Raw genomic sequence first — 24,030 nt, 5'->3', positions numbered from 1 at the left:
CTGATGACTGTCCAGGGATTTTCTGAGAGCAGGGATGAGTAACACTGAGTGGCAGCACTGGCTCATATTAACTTTCTCCTCTGGTGATTCCTCTCACTTTACGTAACATGCTCCTAATGTACTGGTCTCCATTTACTTTCTAATGCAGCAGGATACTGACTACCACAACAAGAGAAACTGCTGTGTGTGTGTGTGTGTGTGTAAAATAAATGAAAACCTCATGTTATATTTAGTTGTAAAAATATAAACAAGATTGCACTAACATACTTATCTAACTGCAATCACTGTATCAAATGCTGAAAAGATGCTGTAGGAGGAAATGGAGAAAAAAGAAAGTGACAATGGATAAAAACACACACACACACACACACACACACACAGTCAGTGGTAGGAGCAGACCTGGCAGCTCTTTATCTCCCTCTGCAGGATACAAGCCTTGAAAAAAATCCAGGTTTCATTTTCACAGCAGCATCTTTATCTGTCTGCAACTCTCCCTGCTCCGTTGTACGTGGTGTTGATGACGGCAAACATTTGCATTGAATTAAGAAACACACATACATTTTTTTTAAATGTTCTGTATATTTGTTTGGCAATCAAAAGATGAAAACAGCCATGACAGCCGCATTATTTTTATGTTCCATCTGACAAAGCTGCAACACAAGTAGAAGTGGATGTAGAGAAGGCACACAAAAACTGAGCGGTAAACTACAGTACGTCCTCAGATGGAAATTATTCATCTGTGTATGTAAATCCTTCAGAAACTGTGGTGTGATGTTGTGTCTTGATAAGACAGAAGTGACTTTTCTGACTCCTGGTTAGCAATTTATCAAGACAAGAATTTCAATCGGCCAATAAAAGGCCACTGGAAATAAAATAAACCCAACTTCAAGAATACCAGAGATGAAAACTTCACAAGCTAATCGATTACCAACCCCTCTCACATCTTTTACTGCAAAGAAAACAGCAGAGATTTAAAGGAATAGTTTGACATTTTAGGAAATACTGATTAATTTCTCGCTGAGAGTTAGATGAGAAGACTGATGTAAAGAGAATCCGTCTGTTAAATATAACGCTGCAGCTGGTTAGCTAAACATCTCATGGCCGTAACCTTACATTTAACAGACTGATACGGTGGCATCGATCTTCTCATTTAACTCTTGGTAAGAAAGCAAGGAAACATATTTCCCAAAATGTCACACTATGTTCACATGTTTAAGTGGTTCTACAGTGAAAGGAAAACAAGACAAAATAAAATTCAAGCAAAAAAGTGAAATGAAACAGCTGAAAGTAATTTACAAACTGACAAAACTTCCAACGTTACAGAATAAAATGGGTTAATATTGTTCTGTAACCAATCTGCTTAGAAACAAAATGGATCAAAAAGGTAGTAAATATTTACAGCAGCAGCAGCATCTTCACCTTGGTGTTCTTACACACTAATATCACATGTAAAAGCTTCCTACATTACCCAGGAAAAGGCTCTGGGCAAAGCTGCACATTAACAAGAGTCATCCAACAAAACACATCAAGCACAGTATAAAACATACGCACTTGCCTCAGTAAGTAGTCCATGGTCACAGGATTTTTATTTCATAAAAACCTCAAAAGTTCTCATTCAAGTCCAATAATACGGCACAGTAGTCAGTTTCTTACAATTAAAATCTCTTTAAGTTAGTTGTAGTGGTGAGGCATGGGGATGTTGTTTCACCATGAAAAATGTCACCGTCTCTACATACAAAAGACAACCATAGTAAAGAGTTAAAATACAACGAAACACAACCAAACAGTACAGAGCCAATGAAAATGTTTTGTCTGGATCAGAGAATAATGGAGCCAATCAGGAGTCGAGGTCTGATCAGCTGTTGGCCAGGACGACTCCGACCACGTCCCAGCAGAGGCCTTCTGCACAGATGACCTTTGACATGGGAGCGAAAGGGAGCGGAGGCCTGGGAGCTGCTGGGACTTCAACCTGCTGAGGAAACACAAGCTTTCTGTCCAGCTGGCTGGCACAGATGTGAAAAACAGAGCTGTCGCCAGTCTGATCGCTGTGTCAGAGGCAGATTGCTCTGCAGCTCCACATTATGTGTTTTCAATCACATGTACAAAGCAGCTGCATAGTCAGCAGTAGTCTATTACATTTGTCCTAACTTTACTTCTTTTTATAGTCTCAGATTGCACATCTGAGCCTGTACAAAGTGTCGTCCTTCTCCATAACACTCCAAACTTCTATTGACCTGTGCCTCTTTAGTTTTTGGGGTAGATTTTCTCATAGAAGAAGTTTTGTGCCAGCAGGTAGAGTTCCCCATCCTTTTCCCTGACAGCATGTGCCCTGACGAACTGGAACTGCTCCAGTGCAAACTCATAAAACTCGTTCTCCATCTTCCAGATGGCCGACTGCTGCAGCTTGGCAATCGACTCCTTTGTGGGCGGCTTCTTCTCGCTGGTCTTCCTCAGGTGGGATTTCTTCCCTGTGATGAGGGGAGAAGGGGATTAACAATGTCAAAGTACATGTTTGAAGTATTCATGCATTTATATACACAAATACCAACAAATAGGTTTAATATAATTGAAGACATTACTACATTTTCATTTTGCTTGGTTAGTTATTTTTGTTACTCATTTTCAAAACCTTGTTATGGACAAACTAACTATAGCTAACCTTGAAATTGATTGACTCTTCACAATAAGGCCTAAACTGTGAATCATTCTAGTTATAAGGTAACTGTAACCTGTAACTGCTACATCCCAAAAAACAGGATTCTGATGTGCAAAACTGATTTTCGGCCTTAATCTACTACTACTACTACTTGTAATTCTACAAGTGTTGTAAATCAATTTAAAGTGCTGTAAATGTAACATCTGTATTGTTTGGTATCTTTGGAAATTTACACTTTCCTGGTAAAAGTTAGATGAATAGATTGATTCCACTCTCATGTCTATATAAGGTATAAAGCTACAGCCAGGATCTGGTTAACTTAGCTTGGCACACAGACTGGACACAGGGGGAAACAGCTAGCCTAGCTCTGCTCAAAGCTAGCAAAATCAACCTACCAGCATCTCTACACTAACTAATGTGATTTTTTCCTTAATCTGTATAAAAACCAAAGTGTAAAACATCGAGTCATGGTTTTACAGGGGGTTATATGCCAGACTTGGCCAGGTGCAGTAACTCTGAGTTTTGTTGTTGCCATGCGGTTGCCAGGGAAACCAGCTGAGAAGATACTGCACCTGGCAAAGAAATCCCACGCATGGCCCTTCTTAAAACAAAATAAAGAAACAAGATGTAACATGTTCATGAGCTTCAGAGGTATTGGTGTGTGGAATTGGTTACCTTAGGACGGGCTAGCTGTTTCCCCCTGTTTCCATCCTTTATGCTAAGCTAAGCTAACTGTCCCCTGACTGTAGCTGTCCACCTACCATACAGATATTAGAGTGGAATCAATCTTCTTTTGTAATTCTCTGAAAGACAGCGAATAAGCACATTTCCAATGTGTCAAAAATGATAAACGCCATACTTGAGTCATAGTACACCTACTACTATTATTGTCAGATTTAATTCTTCTTTTTCGTCAGTCTGTGAATGTTTTCCATCATCCAGGTCATGCTTTTCTATCCATTACTTATTCTGGCTGCACTCATTGTAACTAATCTGTATTTAAAGCAGAGAGAGGCATGACTGCATATTGATGACAGTTCAGTCAGGCTTATATGCAACCACACACAGGACTCGCAAACACTTCAGCTTTGCAATGTGACTGAGCCAAAAGGCTGCTTTGCAGTACAATATTGGTGAAGGAATCCAGAATATATAGGGTAACAGGAGATGGTTTGTTGTATTTAGCAGATATGGCACCTGTTTTGTACAGCTCAGTGGCTCCTCTGAAGAAGCGTGGCAGCGCGGCCTCCAGCATCATGACAAAATCCTCCAGCTCTTCTGTTACTCCAACCAGCATGTACTCATTCACCAGGTTGTATTTCGCCTGCTCCAGAGCCCACTGGCTGCCCACGTTCCTGCACAAAGATGATGTTCATTGTAGGTGGTTGTCTTTCTTGGAATTCTGTGCAAATGACTCTGCTGGATGTTAAATGCTCACAACACATGGAAAGAGCAGAGATGGAGGGAGATGAGGGGAATGCTATAGGACAGAGAAGAGAAGAGCAACAGGGGAGTAGCGGAGGAGAGCTGAAAGATGCAGAGAAAGGAAGAATAATCATGTGAGATGTGAGTAATGAACGGAGTCCAGAGAGGGTTGAGACAGCAGGAGGAGCAGAGCAGAGGAAAAAGCAGAGAGGCAGGAAGGTATGGGAAAATTAAAAGCGGTGGCAGGCATTATTGTGATCAGGAAATTAAATAATAATGGAGGAAGGAGATTGTTTAAACCTATGAAGTACGTTCTTGGCAAAGCATCAGAGGACTGGCAGCAACTTCACCTCTTGTCTTCAGTATTTATTTAATGTTTCCAAGGTGCTTTCCATTACTTTAATATAGTGCTAGTGCTCCAGGTTGAACTAGATCCTAGGCACTCAGACCTTCAGTCAGTATCCTGCTTCAAGGGCAGATGGTAACAAGAAAGAGGGGAGAGTCAAGGAGAGATTAAGGAGGGTGGGAGGGATGAGTGAAGGCAGAGAGCGAGAGATTGATACAGATTGTCATGTAGAGAGAACAGATCAAGGCTGAGAGAGCTATAAGAAACCTTGAGAAGATGAGTGTGGCAGAAGTGATAGAAAAGGAGCATGAGGCTTAATGCGGCGCACTATGAAACAAAAACTGATACTGCATTCTCCTCAACGGTTTGAACTGCCCGAGGTGAGGGAAGGATGAGGCTGGTGATGATAATCTAGATGTTATGTCAACAAATTCCATTAAAAGACCAGAACCAATGTGTTAGTCTAGCTCTCAGTAAATACTTACCAGGTTTCCTACCCACTCTGTAGTACCAAACCCCTCACCCAATCATTTATACATAAGATCTTAACCTTAAAAAATGTCATGGAAATTTCACTTTAACAAAAGGCTAAATCATTTCCTAAAACGTTTTTTTTTCCATTTAGACAGAAGTAAATAGTACATTCATTGGGGACCATTTTCAGTGTCATTTGGTTTGCTAGTGAGCATTCAATGCACCAGAATTGTGTAGGATAGACACAAAATATATGTAAGATAGCCTTTATTAGTCCCACAGTATACAACAGTGGACATACTAACTGTAATTAAGGACCATGTCAGCCAGTGCAACAGTGTGGCTCATAGATGTGTCTTTAGTTTTTGGACAACAACAGCTCTATGATCAAATAAACATATAAAGGTGAGGCAAGAGGAGACGTAAGTAAAGATTAGCTATATCAAGCTTGTCTCATTTAACACAAATATCGATGCAAGAATTTAATCGACATGGTTAATAATTATAAATAAGCATCTTGTCTGATTGTGGTACAGTGTCAGGTGTCTCAGTACATACCAGCATTCAGAGTAGTGACCACAGAAAAAGGGAATCTGGAGCCAAAGCTTCTCTGGGGCACAATCTGAGCCGCCGGCTGATACACATTCATCAAACGTCTGAAACACAAACGCAGTGCATGAGCATCTGAAGCACTGAAACAGGTTTTGCTTGCTTTAATCACATTCATACTGGCTCTATTACTGGATCTTAATACTAAGGTCTACTTCTATTGTTTCATTGTTTCAAGACAGACCTGAAAGACAGAATTGGAAGATTTAAACAAAAGAATAGGATTATTTGGAGATTGTAACCTTCTTGTCTCCTTGTTTCCTGCGTCTCAGGCCGGGCCGGTAGTCGTCCCCAAAACGTAAAAAGTAATAATAGGACACCAGCCTTTCAATGGGGTCCCGTATCACATTTATGTAGATTGGTTTCCTCTTCACTCCAAACCTGAGAGAAATGAAAAGTACTGGGTTAGAAAACTCAACAGGACTTTAACCTGACTAATTGCATTCATTTAAAAGACAGATATAATAATAATAAAATAATAATAATAATAATAATAATAATAACAACAATAATAACAACAACAACAATCATAATTACAATAGACTTTCAGCATTAGCAATGTTGCCTCATGCTACATCCTGATCATTACATTACACTGTGTGTCTGAGGACCATTAAATGACCACAAGGTGGAGTCACCTGCACAAAGCCACAGCAGGGTGAATAAAGCGGTTTTCACAGTGTTGCCATTATAGACATGGCTAATAATTATTTCTTTACTTGGTGAAGTCCAGGAAGGAGACATGTCCATGGTAGAAGGCAGGTTTCATTTCCCTCCATTCAGTCACATTCTTTACAAACCGCACCTGAACAAAGCAAAATGATAATTGTAGTTACAGTGGCTGAAACGCTCTCTTTAAGACACGCAGTTTGTCAAATAGTGAATATGATGGAGTAAAATACATTACAAATAATCAATGTTATGAATGTATGTTAAACATGTTAAAGAAGCCTGTGAGTGTCAGCAGTCGCTCTGACCTGGTCCTGCATGGACATGACCGGGTTGTTCTTGGTGGTGTTGATGTGCAGGACGTGGTAGTGGTTCTTCCCACACAGGTCGTAGGCGATGTTGGTGAAGGAAGTGCTGGCCGTCTTGGGCACGCGGTTGTAGATGATGACGACATCTTCTTCACTGTCGGACAGCAACGAAGCTGACGAGTCCCGTTCCCGCAGGCCGTCCTGCGTGTGCCGCTGCTCGATCTCTCGTACCTCGTGTCTGGCGATGGCTCGCTCTGCAGGTTTCAACGGGAAATTGGAAACAGGTGAGTTCTGGATATACAGCGAAGGTTAGTGTGTGCGTTTTTTTTAAATAAAGAGAGTGGGCTGCAATACAGAATACTGAACAGAGATCAGCGAGTTACTGATTATATGAGCTCCAGCCTACTCAAGCAGTGGTGCTCTGAAGCTAAACCTGACCTCTGACCTCTCTGGAGCAGAATAATTGAATAGAAAATGTCTCTATAAAATGCTGTATAGTATAGACAGGCAGCAAGAAAGATAAATATGATGAGTTAATGGTTTTCAAAGCAAGAACAGGACCCACTCTCACATCCAAAGGTCTTTGTTTATATACTGGTTAATGTTTAACGTGTCTAATAAATATGGAACATAACACTCAGCTAATGTATATTTGAAATCCCTGCTACAAATTAAGACTTAAATTTAAACTTGATCCACTTACACCTTAAAATATCATCTTGTCCTTGTCAGGGGCATCACCACTGTGCGAGAGACTCAATCATAACTTCATTAAAAATGGATTTCAATTTCATCTCTTTTGGAGAGCAGAAAGCTAAAACTCTTTTCCTGCTTCTCACCAAGGATCAAGAATAATGTCAAACAGGAATATTAGTTAATCATTTTGTGAGCAGCCTATTTCATGCTGCGGTACCACATCTCTTGTTCGCTAATCAGATTCAACTTTAATATCAGCCCCCAACCTTTACTTTCCCGCTCCTCATTTAACTGCAGAGTGAAGTGTCTGTGTGCTCCTGTTTTAGATCAAACACACTGTTGTATGTGTCTTTTGTGCGTCAGACAATCATAGTGGGGGATGATTTATAATGTAACCAGGTATGCTGTGTCTTCTGGGAAAAGACTCACATGTCGAGGGTGAAAAGGTGAACAGCAAGAGGGGACAGTCTGAGGGTTAGAGGTTGGTAGTTAGACAGTGAGGAAACAGTTATTTGATCGCTAAGTGGACGTTTAGAGGACGTCAATATGCTATAAATGAGGAAGGCGGAGGTTGGGGGGCAGGGGGGTCTCAATGCAAACACTGCATGAAGCTGCAGAAAAGCCAGACCTTAGTGCCTCAGTGTGAATAGATTCAACACATAGAGGCCCTGGCCTTTGTCGCCCTCTGGCTTTTCTTCGTCTGAATTCGCCTCAGATTGACTGGTGTTGACAATGCCCCAGAGCACTCCGCAGGAAGGATGGAAAGAGAAAAAGGCTGAGAGAGAGAGAGAGAGAGAGAGAGAGAGAGAGAGAGAGAGAGAGAGAGAGAGAGAGAGAGAGAGAGAGAGAGAGAGAGAGAGAGAGAGAGAGAAGGGGAGGCAGCACAACACTAGAGCATCTAATACCCGTGGGAGCTCTAAGCGAAGCCAGCAGGCTCCTAAAACCCTGCAGAGCCCAGCCTGGCTACTGAGACACTGTTACAGCCTGGTCGGCTTCAGAGGCTGGCATCTGGCACCAAAGGCCGATTAAGATGTCACCTATGATTCTGCCGCCCTCTCTTTCATTAGTGCGAACACACGTGGGTGTGCGCGCACACACACACACACACACACACACACACACACACACACACACACACACACACACACACACACACACACACACACACACACACAGGAATTCTCTCACTGCCCCCTCTCTTACGCCCTCCTGAGCAGCTGTTAATGTTCCACTCATCAAAGCTGGATCTGGTTACGGACCGAGCCCCGCCGCTTCCGCACACTCACAACTGGTGCTTCAGGCTGATTGCGTGGAGACGTGCCAGGTGGTTGTAATGGGTGACGGCTGTCAGCATGCACAACAACTGTAATGGAGACATTCATTCACGCGTCCATCCAAAGCATGCGTTAGCCAACAACAACAGCAATAACAGTTGCTATGTTGGAACTTTATCGCCTGGGCTCAAATGTCCTTTTAGGATTATTTTCATGGTGGAGTGTACAGTGAAAGGAGACTGAGAAAGGTCGTGACATTCGAAAAATAGAGTCGGCGTGCAACCCGTGACAATGCAAGTCATAAACATGAGGTGCCTTTAGTCTGATATGTAGTACCAGGTGCCTGTAACACAGTCTTAAAGGCCCTCAGTCAGGCTCTTGCTATGAGTGACGGGGTCTTAAAGCAACACAAAATATAAACTGTTAAAACAGCTGATATCTGAATGTCTTTATCTGTGCTATTCTCAGTGCTGTGTGCATCTTGTTGCGGTAGCTCAAGATTATACCTCCATTAATGCAAGTTAAACTTTTATTGTTCCCTTTTTAATTGTGAATATGTAATATTAAATATTATAATAAAGGGCAAATACCAAACAAACAAAAACAGTACTCTTCCACTTTCTGCCCAGGTTTTGAGATTCCTGTCACCATCTCAAAACAAGGCAGGTGAATCTAATTTGTTTTCGGTGCTCACAGTGCTGAGATATAACTTTTAAAATATTCAGCAGCAGCTCTTCCAGTGTCCCTGCTACTCTGTTTGAGCCACAGACCTCGCTGACAACAGTTTTCACTGGAACCACTTTCCCCAGTGAGAACTGTTGACAGCAGGGTCTGTGGATTATCCAGAGTAGGGTTGGCACCGTTTCTGAAAAGAAGTATTTCAATTGAGTATTTTAAATGTACGTTTTCATTGATTTGAGCACCACAAACAAAATTCCACTTAAACCTCTGTCGTGTTGGGATCGAGTCAGAGGAGTCGGAGTAAGATATCTCATTAATAACATGTCTTAAGCAATGTTTTTTGTCCATTTTCTGAACTGCAGTTCCAAACACGATCATGTAAGCTTTCTTTTCTGCTTTGCTATACATAAACACAATAATGTAATCTTTTGTGTGGACCAGCTTGCAAGGAAGGCTGCCAGTCTTTCAGTTTTTTTCAAAGAGGTGGGAGAGTGAAAAAAGACCGGGAGCTACCGTGTCCCTGACTACAATGTCCTGAACTATGTGAAGGGGCCCAGAAACCACTTGTTAAGGACATGGTGTTTTGTGCCAAATTTCCAACAACCAACGAGGAGGCAAAGCGGGCACGGAGATGGTTTCTTAGGCTTTGTAGGAGACGCCCTATTCATTGCGAAACTGAACACACTTGGCACAGACCTCCATATCAGAGCGCGCCACACACACACACACACACACACACACACACACACACACAAACTTAAGCTTAGCGCTCCCTTATGAGGTCATTTAATTAGAGAACAAAAGCCTGAATTACTATGGCCACACAGCAGGCCTCTTTTCATTCCACATTTCCGTCAGTTTCCTCCCCTCAAGCCCTCACTGTGCATTAAAAGCTAATTATGAACCGTGAAGCCAACACGGGTCTTAAACATTGTGACAACTACAAGCCTATTACTCTGAGTTTCATTTAATGTAAGAGACAGGAGGAAGACAGAGCGCTGGTGGTTGAACATATTTACTGAAGCAATTTTGCAGCTGATTAGATGCAAGCATTTGAAATCATCATTTATATTCACTGCTAGATCTGCAAAATGTGACAGTCCGTCATGTATTATTGCCGTCACGTCAGATCTGATGGGATAATAAAAGTGGGGTAGAGAAGATGATCCTTTCTCCAAGCAGCTCATAAATCCATCATCGCTCCGATCCACCAGTAGGAGCTCTCTCCCTCTCTCTGCTTCCCGGGAGTGTTAGCCCCTGGAACCAGAGCCTTGGGCTAGGTGGGTAATAGAGATTGGCTATCAGCAGCAGACTGAGGTGTACGGCTTGTATGGTTCTGCTTGGATGCCGCTGGATTGCAAAATCAATGAAGGATGACAGGCAGGAGATCTAGGTTGCTGCTGTATAAAAATCGAGTTAGTCTGCTGCTGCTGCTGTTTCTCCCTCTTCCCTCAATGTAGACTTGGACGCACGCTGCTGTTTCGCAGTGCCAGTTTTCCAGGGGGACAGTTATGTCACTACTGCAGCACTCACGAACATTTGGATAAACTGTACACTTCTGAATTTCTAATTATTCTTATTCAGCCTTCAGATCTGTTTAGCAGAGAGTGGATTATCACAGGAAATAGGAATAAAGTCAGGCTGATGGAGAAATTCAGGCCCCACTAAACAGAGAAGAACCTGCATTACCTTTGTTATTTAAGTGATGACAGGAAATATGAAACATGCTGTGAGAGGAATCTGTTGAGCAGCTTTTCAGCGCTGCTGGCAGCTGCTGAGAGCTGAAGAACGAGACAGATAAACGAGCGTGCTTTCATTAAGTGATTGTGAGGGTGTTCGGTACATTCAAAACACCTTCAGAGCTTTCAAACAAGCTCAGTGTGACAGGAGGAAGAGACATACATATCCACACACAATGGAACCCATAAACTACGCTTAAACACACCAATACTTTCATGCAACATTCAGTTTTTTATGCATTTCACATTTACACTTTTGAGAGAAAGACAGAAACACATTTGAGCCGAAGTGCAATTGTTGAGGTGGGCTTTTCGAAAGGGGAGTAATTGCCAAAGCTGGGGCACTTTTTCCTACTGGCTTTGACACACAAGTGCGACATTGACACTCAATGAAAGGTCTCATTCACTGGTCTGTCCTCCACAGTACAGCTGGGGGAGAGAGGAGAGATGGGGGAGGCGAGGGGGAGGAGAAGAGAGGGGGAGAAGGACCAGCCAGGTCTGAGTAAGACATAAATGATGAAAATGCGACCAAACAATCTGATTACAATCTAGAGGAGCTGGGGCAAGGCAGGATTAAACTGTCAGCGGGCTCAGGGTGAAAGTTTGCTGTAGGGCTCTTATTGAACCCCTCAACTCTGGTACTCTGTCCTTTGTGTGTGCATCCTGTTACACACAATGCAACACATTTGCCTGCCATGACTGAATGGGTGTAACTGGGAGTGAAAACAGTGAATTTTATATTGACATTGTCAAAGAAACTGTATTTAATGTAAATTCGTCACATCATAGCTGATACCCAATCCACTTAATAAGGTCAGTATTGGTGCCAGTGCTGATCTGGTGTATCGGGTCCCTAACATTTCCCCAATAAAAACTAAAATAATAAAGATCTTAAAACTGGGTTTTGACACAGGGTCTTAATAAGACTGGGTGACAAGATTTGCGTATAGTGCAGGACAACTCTGTTGTCTGAATATTAATGTGATTGATAATGGTTTAGGCTGTTTAATCAATCAAAAATGTGTAATATGGTTCCAGCTTCTCAAATGTGAGGATTTGCAGCTTTTCTCTGTTTTATACATTTGTAAACTGAAATATTGTATGAGGTTTGGACTGAGGGCTGGACAAAAGATCACCTTGCTTTTCAGAAATTTTAATGGGCACTTTTGTTATCGTTTGAAAATTCATAGACTAAACTATTAATCTAAAAAAATAATTAACAGATGAATCAATCATGAAAATAAATGTTAGTTAGAGCTTCAGAAAATCTGCATTAATCAAACCACCAAATCCAGGGAAACTGGAACTTTTTGCGCTCCTGTCACTGAATGAAGAGTCACTGAATGAGTGGAACATAGAAATACATAGAAACACACAAAAACATCTTGTTTACAGGAAAATGTGAGGAGTTTGTATTCGTTGCATCCTCTACATTTATCATAAAAGGAGGGAAATCTGATTGGGAATGCCAGAAATGGTGCCGAACAATGTTTCAAAGTCAGACTGGCATCAGAAAGATGCAACCATTAAAATTCACATCAATAGATGCACCTAGTGAGGTGTGGCAGATACTAATAAATAAGACATTTCACAGTGATGTGATATTTCCAGTCCTTGACTTGGCACTGCTGGTTTGCAAGGGTCCATAAATACAGGCCGTACAGTTTTTCATTGTTATGATTTTGATGGTAGCTCTGCTTTTACTAGGAGGTGCAGAGAGGAGAAATGGGTGGGTGGGTGGGTGAGTGGGCTCACCAGGTTTATTTCAGCACAAACAATCCATGTAAAGGTCACATATCCTGAAAAGCCTGGAAGTGATTTTTTTCCCCAAGACAAAATAACACATTGAAAACAAGTGCGTTTTTGTCAGAGAGTGCCTTCAAAGCATTCCTCAGATATGAAGAAGAGACAAAACTTCTGTCTGTCAGTGCTGACAAGGGCAACACAGTGTAGACAGTTGAAAGTGGTTCAGTGGCTTGGGGCATAGGTCTTGAGACCATAAATTAGCCCATTGAATGTCATTGAGAAGAAAGATGCTAACATTAGAAACTTCAGAAACGAACTTTGTTTTGGAGGAGAGACTCAGCCTCAGCTCAGGCCAGTGCATTTCTATTGCACTTTGGAGTTCATGAACTGTAGATAAAATTCAAGCTGTTCGACTAAATTCAAGGCTAAACTAAATGAGCTGCAGCCACATGTGGCCTATTCATAATTCCTAGTCTAAATGCAAGCCATGTTCCTACACTAATGATAACAATCCGGGATAGATGGAGATGATAATCATCATGGTTCAACCTGCCACTTTTTCTGCTAATACATCTCTTGTGCGATCGAAGCTGGTAGAGCTGTCTGACAGGTGAGCCAATAACGTCTGGGAAAACAGAAAGAGTGAAGGGAGCCACGTTCTGTCTGCTTCATCAGAAACAGTCAGTCAGGCTAGATTATGGAGCAATTTACACAGATGGCAGATCCCATCATTCCCCTGCCTTGTTAAGTAAAGGCGGGTCTGACAGGTTGTGGAGGGTGGGGGGTGGGGGTCGAGTGATCGGAACAGATCTCATGTTGGCACCGATTGTCAATGACTAAGCAGTGGGAATTAGCCAACGTTTTCAGAGGCATTTGCGCTTCAAGGGAAGAAGAACACGTCTGAGTAACTCTCGTCAAGTGAAGAGCTATTAAATGCATTTGTTAGAGGAAAAGAAACCACAGCAGGAAAATCTCTGTCAGTGCTAAATGCTTCAGCCACAGCCTCACAAACACGGCAGTCAAGGCTGTGAGTGTGAGGTGGAAGGAACTTGAAATGCACAAATTGAGGTGTAGCTGAGTGCATAGAGATTCACGCTACAATACAACTCAGTTTTGCTCTCATATCCTAATATAACAAACTGTTTCCATAACAGCACAGATCTGGTTGCAAGCTACAACCCAGATATCTGATGTTCCCTTTCTCTCTCCGTCTCCCGGCCCTGTAACAGATAATTAATAATGCATATATGGGAGTCCAGGGAAAACTCCACACTCTATTAGACAGAGCAGACGACAGCTATTCATAGGTTTAATGATGAGTGGGAGGGACAGGTGAACACCGCAGAGGATCTGTCCCACACAGAAATGTGCAAGAACGCCATTATACAGACCAATTCTGCACCGAGACCAGCTCAACTTGTTATCACCTCTTATCATCTCTGCAGGCTTATCTGTGTGTCTTTCATCTCCTAGTTTCCTGCGTCTCTTCTTTCATCTCATTATATTTAGCATCTGCAGGCCATCTACCCAGTGAGGATGTTCAGCATCGGAAGTACTGTGTTCACCAGCAGATGATCACTGTGTTAGGATGAACAGGCCTCACTCATACTCTCCAGAAACCAGATTCTAAAACAGTACCTAAACTCGGTACTAACCATGCTCTTTTTTTCCTTTTCCTATTAAAATCTGTCACTTCACTATGTGGAATTCATGTCTGAACATATCAGTGTCAGTTTGACTTACTGACTAAAATCTCTTTTACAGTCCAGCCATAATCCAGATGAGGGAGACTCAGAGTTGATAAAAATGTCTTTCAACTGATGTCACATCGTCTGTTTACAGGTCGTGGGAAGAACTACTGCATGTGTGACAAAACAAAAAAAAAAAAAAGCGGTATAAAGCCTTTGTGGCTCCAGAGGGAGCTGTGAGAGATCTGACAAACATCTTCAAGTGATATCACTTGAATCTGTCGGGTTTGGATCTGGGGGTGGGGAGTTACGAAGAAATGAGCTCACCAGACCTCTTTCAGATGTGCATGCTTTATTTAGTGATTTTTGATGAGAGATGCAAATTAAGGGTAAATCAGTCTAAGTTTTCTATTTGTAAGATTCAATTCAATAATATAACTTTTGGGTCAGTGCATTAATAATAAGGATATTTAGCTGAATGGTTACAAATAACTGCAATAATCACAGCTCACTTCTGTTCTGTCCACAAGTCTGACAACACATCTGTGCTGCATGTCATGCCCCCCTCACTCCCCTGGTTTCCTGTCTGCCTCTTCACTACCAACTGTCCAATAAAAGGTGAAAATGCCCCCTCCCCAAATTAAAAAGATGTTCAGACCTCAGTCCAAGAGAAGTTTCATAATTAGGTAAATAGAAATACATGTAATTAAATAGCTCTCAATTAACATAAATTTGTATATTTAGGACACTTGATCAGACAAAATAAGCCATAAAAGTTGTTACATTGGTCTCTTGGAAGTTATGGTAGATATCTGGACTGTTTTCTGATATTTAGTGGACTAAAGATTGATTCATCCAAAAAGTAGTTGGCAGACATCAGTGATGAAATTAATGATTAGCAATAAGTGGAGACATTAAGACAGCAACATTATTTTGATGCCTGTGCATATTTGACTTACATTGCTCTAGACATTTCATAAAACTGCATTTACAAAGTTAGAACAAGAGTGACAAGTAAACAGTATTTGTTGTGTATCGATCATTTCTGGGTGACACAATTTTAAGGTCCGAATCGGCACCAATACTATATCAGTGTGCTGGACTGGTGCATCAATGTCGGCCAGAGGCAGGACATGAAAAATACAAACACTAGTCTATTTAAAAAAAAAAAACAAAACAGCTTGATCCATCAGTCTGGTGTGTAGTATCACTGACTGAGCAGCAGTCGACGCAAAGTGTCTGACAAAAACATGAAGACCACAGAAAGAGAGAAAGAGATACAGACACACAAATCTACTGATCCACGCTCAGCAGGGGACAGTCTGAGTGTGGGAGCTGAATATTCAGCAACCCAGATACTTCATTAATGAAGTGTATACACACGCACACACACACCACAGCTGTTTGCCGTGTACTTATTTGTATTCCATCTAATGAACTTCAAGTTGGATTTCAGGCAATTTGGCAAATGCTGCTCACACTATTCAGCGCACTGAGAAGGGAAGAGACATGTAGAGAGAGAGAGAGACACCAACAAAGACACAGAGACAAGAAAGAGGACAGGAAGGAAGAAAAGAAGCACAGACAGGGATAAAAGAGGTGGAGAGATCTGACTGGAGGAGTGGAAACAGTGCTGTAGCTAGCTCCATATTAACTCTTTGTCCCTGAGGGTACCTGGTGTGAAACATGTTACAGGAAAACAAGATAAAGGCAGCTTTAAGCCAACTCTGCAACTAATAGGAGCAAAGTTGAACCAGGGGCTGAGGGAGAAGCACTGCTCCACCATCTTCCTTCCTCCTTTATCCCTCCGTACTCTGATGAAATTGGTTGTAAAAAATGCTGCAGGCATGCTTTCTTCATTGCTTTTTGTGTAAGGGCTTATGATTTTCACCAGCAAGGGCTTTAAATATTTCTGTGTCGCAATGAAAATTAAATCATCTCTTTCATTTATTCTTTTCCCTCTAACACCCTCCCTCCTCCCTCCGCATTTCCTCCTCCTTTGTTAGCACCTTATTCCAAAGCCAGCAGCGGATATTCTCCTTTCAGGCGCTCATCCATTGGGGTTAGTAAAATACAAGAATATTTGAATATCACAAAGGAAGACTCTGCACATAAATAAAGAAGCTGTTTACAACTATTGATCCAGAAGGAGCTGGATGAGAGTGCTGTCATTTAAAGTCGTGACAGAGGTTTATCAGGCGCTCGCCGTTTCCCCTGTCAGAGGAGGAGCTGGACCACGGGGGAAAGGAAACCCTGTTAATTCTTCTGAGAAGAGTTAGAAGAGTTAGCATTACGGGGAGACACCTGCTGTCACGTGTCTACAACCACACACTCCTCCATCTGTCCAAAACCCTCAGGCTTTAACTAGGTATGGCAACATGTGATGCCTCAGTGAGTCTACATTTGACCTTGTAGCTTCTGTTATCTTTAAAATGGACTGAGGAGAATGAAGAACTACATGTATGGAAAGTCACATCAGCACAGCACCCCGGACCAATGTTCACTCTGAGCATCTCTGCAGGACAGGTTGCTCACTTCAACTAAATAATATCTCATCAGCTGTCAGTCAGTCCTCCACTTGTCCCCATGACTTCAGTCAATATAATCTGGTCTGCAGGGTTTTGGTGCCACCTGATATTTGAAGCCCAATTCTTTGAGTTGAGTGAGCTGACACCGCTGCCCAACAGTGACGGGGGAGGAGACGAAGACAGAGGGGAGACAGCGAGGAGGAGAAAGTGTTTCTGTGTGAAGAGGTAGGGAGGGAATATTGGGGAGAGGCCAGCTGAGGGGAGTGATGGGAGGTAGCGGAGCAGGGTGTTCTTCTAGAACAGCCTCCAATTACATCCAGGGTGTGAAACCGTCCATAAGACCCTGATTAGCCTGTCTGTCATCCTGCTACAGCAGCAAATGCAGAGTCGGCTCCGGTTGCTGCCGCGCGCCACTTTGCAGGAACACATTCCCTGTCAGACAAAGTGCGTGCCAGGGGCCATAAATCCTCAGTCCAAATCAAAGCCTGCGTCTAACAATACACCAAAAAGCCCAGTATGACCATTAGCACTCTGCCTCCCCACCTCCCACAACAAATCTATCCCTGACACCTACGCCCATCTCCGCAGTGGGCTCCCCTCCATTAGCCGCTCAAATGGCATGTTTCAGAGAGTGACTGAGCAGGCTGGTCCAGGTGATAGGCGCTACTGGATGCTCACGGTAGCAGATGTCAACGTGCAGAGTGAAAGTAAATGACTCATGCACCCTTTACTTGCCTTAGGGAAGCTAAAAATGGAGTTGTGGGGTGTGAGGGAGAGTTCAGAGGGAATCTGAGTGCCATGTCAACAGAGAGGTAAGAAAACAACAAGAGGAGAAGAGATAATGGAAGTTAGACATTTTCGAGTTTGAGATTTTTACCTGGAATCGTGGTAGGGGGGAAAAAAAAAAAAAAAAAAAAAAAAAAAAAAAAAAAAAAAAAAAAAAATTCAGGCTTAGTCAGTGTCAAGTGCTTCCCATGTGTCACCAATTAGCTGAAAAAGGAAGCCACCGTTTGGTGCTGTGTGAGTCACTGCCACCAGTTGAACCACACTTGACAGTTGTGTAGGAGTAAAGAGAAACCAGGTAGACGTTTGGATTATCAATAAAGAAAAGATTCAAACACAGCTGAAGCTCAAGATCTTCATGAGCGAAAGGTTGAATGATGTGTAGCATGGGGTTTGAGCAGCAGTGAAGAAGCTTGAGGGTATAAACTGGTCCAAAGTCTACACATGAGGACAGACAAGCGATGCCTGACCAATGTCCTCTCAGTCCCTCGGCAGCAGTGTGAGGGTGGGCTCCAGGCTGTGAGTGCCTGGCATGACAATCTAAATCATATTCAAATGCAGGCCCTGGAGCGATGAGCTGCAGCGATAAATGAATGCTTAAAAGTCTTGCGTCAGCTCTGCAAAAACTTTGACAATGAGCGCATGCATCTCTTCCTCCTTCTGCATTCAACAGCATCCCTCTTCTCTTTCAGAGCTCATCACAGAGCCGCTTGTGTCTGGAACTAAATATCACCACGCAACAGATGGAAATTGAATTCCTTTAATCAGTCTGAATAATGGCCAGCAGATAAAAGGCGATGATGCTGAGGGAGAAAAAAAAGCTCTGAATATCTGCCCTGCTGGGTGACACACAGCCCTCACATGTCCTGCAGGGCAGAGAGGTGAAGAGGCCGTTTGCTCCTGTTACAAAGGCCATGAGGTGACAGTTTTATAAGCAACGTTTCTATTTAAGCGGCTCTCAGTATACCATAACTCCCTTCTAGAATTAACCTGAACCTAAAACTACAAGGTTTGGACTGATTTTAAAGCATCGTAAAGGGTCAACAGGCTGCGATTCCTAGAATGAAAGCTAAGATTTTCTTTGTCTTTATCAATATTCCCCCTCAGGAAATAAAAGCAGGTAGCAAGCACAGGTGTTACACAAATAATGATGCGCTCAACTGTGTAATGAACATGTTTTCAGCCTGAGAAGACAAGAGTCAGAAAAAAAGGCAGTTTCAGAACATCTATTGAAAGAGTTGGCACTTGTATCCTTTTATTAAAATGCTGGTGGCATTATCATCTTTACTAAGTTTACTCTTAAGCGATATGAAGTGTCATCCTAAAGTCTCAAGACACAAATGCCAGCTTTGTACATCAAAAAATAAAATCCATGTCAAATTAATCCGCACAGACCAAAGGAAATTTGTTAAGATATTTTACATGACTCCCTTGCATTAAGATGTTCGCAAATTCAACTGGACTCAAGTCAGGCTTTTAGCTTGATATGATAATTCTTTTCAACTGTGCAATGCTTCTGTTTATGGCCTTTTAAGTGGTGTTTCAACACAAATGAGTTAGGAAACTTCATCTGTGTTGGCTTCACTTTTAACCAAATTATCAAACTTCCTAGGCTGCTTGAGAAGATCTAATCACTGCTCAATCAAATTCAGGCATGCGTCCCGTGTTTGACGTCAATGACACATTATGCTGGAATGTCAGTCTCAGACTTCAGAGAAAAGTAGCATGAAGTTCTGCAAGGTGAGCGTCTGAAATTACCAGAATTGAGAGAGAGTTATTGGCAACCCTGACAGGGACAGTGGCCTTGAATCTCCCTTTGTGGCTCTTTATTAAAGGAAATTTATTTCCATCTATCCATCCATCCCTCCACATTCAGCCTGCATTACTGTTGACCCAGCCGGCAGCAGTGCCGGTGAGCAGCCGGAGAGAAATACTGTCAGAATAATGGATTAGGTCCACAGCAGGACACACAGCTGCATCACGGCATGATTATAATGCAGGAGACTTCTCAGTAAAACCTTGGGATGACGATTAGCTTGGAAGCAAATCACAGCTTGTCTGCCCTGTGGGAGGCGTCTAATGGGGGAAATGATTCAACCTGCGTGTCGGGCAATAGTATCCCATGCTGTGAGGAGAGGGTGCTGGCCGTAGCAATTCACGTGAAGTTAATTGTGAACATGAGAGAACAGAATATAGAAAGGTGACGTATAGAAACTAAAAGCGTTTCTCTTGATTTTCATGTGTTATTCTTGAACTTGGTGGTTTGGACACCATCTGTCCTTGTTGTGGTTGTTAAGCTGCTTTTTATTGTTGCACAGATGAACCTGCAGCAGGCGTACCTGGTAACGTGACCAGCCATGCGGCTGTCTGTCAGCATCGTGCCTGTTTAAGGCTCAGTCACAACTATTTGGCTATGCAGCACATAATTCAGAGCTCCAGTATACAGACGTCTGCTCAGTCCAGTCATCCATCAGAGCGCTTTCTGCCAAGTCAACAGATTCTCGTGGTGGTGGACAGTCGGGGGAAAGGCCTCTCAGGTTCTATTTCAGCACTGGGAGAGTGTGTGTGTGTGTGTGTGTGTGTAGAGTTTGGGTCTTCACTGTGTGTAAAGTATAGCTCTTTTACAGCAGCAGTAAACTATGTCACAGGCCAATATAGCCATCTATACCACAGCGCTACTGATTGTTCCAACACACGAGAACTCAGCTGGGATACTTTACACAATTAAAATGACTAACCCATTTTATTCACAATCTGGCCTGAGAATTCCCCAACACAGCCTCATCGTTGACTCATTTGATGAAGTCTGTCTATTAATCACCTCTCTGTAACTAACTGTATCTAACCATTATTGTCATGACCAATTCATTTGTAACATAAGAAAATAGTGAAAAATGGCCATTACAGTTTCCTCAAGGCTGACATTTAAATTTGTTGTTTGGTCTGACCAACAGTCCCAAAGATATTCAGTTAACTAACATGGAAAACAAAGATATGCAATGTTCATGTAAAAGTTAATTTTTGCTTGAGAAATAACTAAACAATTAATTGAGTATTAAAATTGTATATCATTAATTTTCTGTCGACCGACTAATAAAGTAATCAATCGTCTTAGTTCTAGTCCCAGTTAAAGTGGTCTGACATCAACTATCTAAGGTGCTGAAACGTTGTTAGCAGATAAACTGATTAGTTGATTGACAGAATTTAATCACCAATTAATCAGATAATTAAATAATCTTCAGTAATTTATTGAGCAAAGGGGGATTCAAAGATCCATTGATCATAGATTCATTAATTAGTTGATTGACAATTAATCAACAATGACTTTGTCATTCATCGCCATTTTACATATATAAATGCAATTATGGCTCCAACTAATGATTCAATGATTCAATGGTTCAATATCAATTAATCTGCCTATTATTTTCTTGATTAATTGTTTAGTCTACAAAACATCCTTTAATAGTGAAAAATGGTCAACAGAACTTCCTGGAGTCCAAGGTGATGATGTCAAATGTCGTGTTTTCTTTGACCAGTAGTCTAAAACTTCAAAATACACATTCAATTTTCTATAATGTAAAACAAGGAAATACAGCAAATTCGCACAGGAGCTGGAATCATCAAATGTTTGGCATTTCTGCTTGAAAACACACTTGAATTATTGAATCAGTTATGAAAGTAGTTGCTGTTTCATTTTCTGCCGGTTGACTTTCCAATTACCTCACTAATTGTTACACCTTTTGAAGACATCACCTGTTCCAGGCAACTGCGATGGGCATTTTTTGCTCTTGCTGCTATCTGACATTTCATGAACAAAAACAACTGACTGAAAAAGACTAAATATATTAATCAGTAATCACATCAGTGGTTAGCAGCAACTCTAGGACAAACCTTAAAGCGCTTACCCAGTCATGGTCCACTCTTACACATAGGTGTTCTCAATTAATTTAGTTAATGAGACCTCGGTATGTCTCTGTACGGGCTGTGTTTGAGCGAGAGCTCGCTGACACTCCTGTTAGTGTTGTTGCACCTCTTAAGACGGGACAACTTACATCCTTATCATTCTTGAAGATACATGAAGTTTGGTGACCTCATATTTTCCAGCATAGCTTCACCCAACGTCACCCCAATCAGCCCCAATAACTCCTGTGTGGATGAGCAGGTCCTTTAAAGTACACAATAGTTAAAATGTTAAAGACCTTTAACAACAGACGTTTTCACTTGGCATACCAGAAAAGACACAGGTGCTACTAATAACACTGATGACTGATGAGTGTCCATGTAAGTCGATGGAGTGGGCCAGCGTACACAATACCAAGACCCTCGGACTGCTTCACCTAGATGGAATTCCCTGTGGCCATTGTTAATGTTATTAATTACACCTGTGCTTTTACTTCTATTAAATGTCAAAATGTCTGCCCTCTCTTCAGTGCCAGGCTCCCACTCTCATAAAACGATACAAGAGGTGGTGTGTGAGACCTTGAGGTGCGTTGGCTGCACCTTCAGGGTGTCTGCATTGCTCTGCTGTGCCTTAAAAAATCCCCACAGTGGAGGCACCAGAGAGATAATCCTGCAATGTCCCAGATCCTTACTGGGGCTGAGCCCCTGATGGGAGCTAGCAATGAGATTTGAACACAGTGTCGGCCACGTTTCAATCAGAGGAAAGAGTTTGGTAAAGGGGCAGGAGAGGATTTGCAGCAGGGTGGTGTCCCCATGCATGCAGAATACTACTAGAAATTACGCTGACCAAAAAGATGTCTACTGATGTTCTATGAGCACTGCAACATATTCCTCACTGACCCTCCCACCTCAAAGTCCAACTCAAAAACCTCCACCATGACCCAGCTCAATTTCATGTATCATATTTCTAAATTAACTGTTGATTTCTCATCCTATTTGCATCCAAGTGTACTAGAACTGAAATAATTTGGCGAGTCATCAAAGGACTGACAGAAAATTAACCTATTACTATTTTTTATCATCACTTAATTGCTTAAGTAATTTTAAGCAGAAATACTAACCAGTCTCCAGTCCCAGTTTCTACGACGTGGGGTTTGCTGTGTGGGATATGAATGTAATTTTTGGGGGTTTTGGACTGTCTGACTGACATCTGGATATGTCACCTTACGGTTTAGGAAACTCTAATGGGCTTTTTCCAGCATGCTCTGCCATTGCAGAAACCAAACGATTAATTGCTTCATCCCAAAAATAATTGTCCCTAAAGTATACCAATGCTCACTCACTGCCTGTCACAGGATAACAGGCTGGAAACAGCAGCACCTCCTAAATCTCACACTGCATTGCATAGGTTAGGATGAGAGACAGACTGAAGGCGTTAAATCGCTACAAATACTTGGAATAGTTCCAACATTTTAGTCATGCAAAGTTCAGTAGGACAGCTTCCACATCCTTGAACATTTCATGACCGTGTGCCATTGTCTGAAGCATATGATGAAGCGTGTGGTGGATGAAGTGCCGCTCTCTCAGCGCACTGCCTCTTACTGACCCAAATGCACAACAATGGGAATGCACAGATCTATATTGACCCGAGAGAGAGACCTCACACCCAGCCTGCGGTGCTCCTGGGAGTGCAGTGGCGGGATGGGGGTCGAGCTGGAGCCGTTTAAACTTACCGAGCTTTCCCCGAGACTCCTCCAGCTTCTGGATCTGGTTCTCCAGGAAGAACATGGCCACTGCAAACGCCAGCAGCGCCAGAAGCTGCAACTTGGGCGGCATCATGACTCTGAGCAGCCCCATCAAATCATCCAGAGAGGGATTTGGTCAGTCCATGCTCAGAGGAGACACTGAAAACACACACACACACACAGCGACGACGGTGATCACAAAGCGGCTGAGTGTCTGTGCATGGCCCTCTCTCCCTCTGTGTGTGTGTGGATATCTCCAAGTACTCTTATTCAAATCCTCTGGTTACCTCAAATGCGAAGTGTTCATACTCGGCTTGGTTATTTCATTAAGTCAATCCCCAACAACGGAGCGTCGCAAAGCCGTAGAGATTTCTCCAGAGAGCGGGCTCGTCCCCCCGGGATATAGGAGCGGTGGTACCAGCCGCTGTCGCCTGCGTCCCCCATGTAGCGCTGTCCTGTCCCATCCAGTGTGTTCACCGCCGCACCACGGACAGACTATTACTCCCAGTCAGGCCATTGGACATATGAGCAGTCCACCACGCAGCGGAGGCTTTCTATTCGCCCACAGTCACCGCCTGCGAAGCCCGGATTGGACCCGTCTGACAAACCGACAGACCTGAACACCGGCAGCAGATGTCGCACTTCTCCCACCGGCCATGACGACAGTAGAGGCGAGGAAGAAATTACAAGTCGACCTGTGTATATGCCCAAACTCAAATCAACATAAAATTAAATCAAACTAACCACAACCAGTAAAATATTT

At 42.5% G+C, this 24,030-nt stretch overlaps 1 protein-coding gene across 1 annotated transcript; it reads right to left on the bottom strand.

The window, feature by feature from the left end:
* Positions 1 to 1,564: 1,564 nt before the first annotated feature.
* Positions 1,565 to 23,985, bottom strand: hs2st1a (heparan sulfate 2-O-sulfotransferase 1a). Its single transcript, XM_071492450.1, has 8 exons — positions 23,555 to 23,985; positions 23,256 to 23,426; positions 6,488 to 6,741; positions 6,230 to 6,315; positions 5,753 to 5,891; positions 5,460 to 5,557; positions 3,854 to 4,011; positions 1,565 to 2,468 (listed from the first exon to the last, which is right to left on the bottom strand). Exons 2-8 carry the CDS (start codon positions 23,377 to 23,379, stop codon positions 2,245 to 2,247), a joined length of 1,083 nt encoding a protein of 360 aa, XP_071348551.1. The 5' UTR covers positions 23,380 to 23,426; positions 23,555 to 23,985; the 3' UTR covers positions 1,565 to 2,244.
* Between the last annotated feature and the right edge of the window lie 45 nt (positions 23,986 to 24,030).

Source organism: Trachinotus anak, unplaced genomic scaffold (genome assembly GCF_046630095.1).
Source record: "Trachinotus anak isolate AG129_WGS33_773 ecotype Australia unplaced genomic scaffold, CSIRO_AGI_Tana_v1 ptg000012l, whole genome shotgun sequence".
Lineage (NCBI taxonomy): Eukaryota > Metazoa > Chordata > Actinopteri > Carangiformes > Carangidae > Trachinotus > Trachinotus anak.
Note: the sequence above shows the minus strand (reverse complement) of the source record. Positions and strands in the feature narration are given on the sequence as shown.

Bases quoted from the DNA above. Each gene is read 5' to 3' on its own strand.
- hs2st1a (XM_071492450.1), bottom strand. From the start codon at position 23,379: ATGGGGCTGCTCAGAGTCATGATGCCGCCCAAGTTGCAGCTTCTGGCG. The intron at 6,316-6,487 runs GTCAGAGCGACT...TGCTTTGTTCAG, and splicing joins TCATGTCCATGCAGGACCAG to GTGCGGTTTGTAAAGAATGT. The intron at 2,469-3,853 runs GTGCCATATCTG...CCCTCATCACAG, and splicing joins CACTGAGCTGTACAAAACAG to GGAAGAAATCCCACCTGAGG.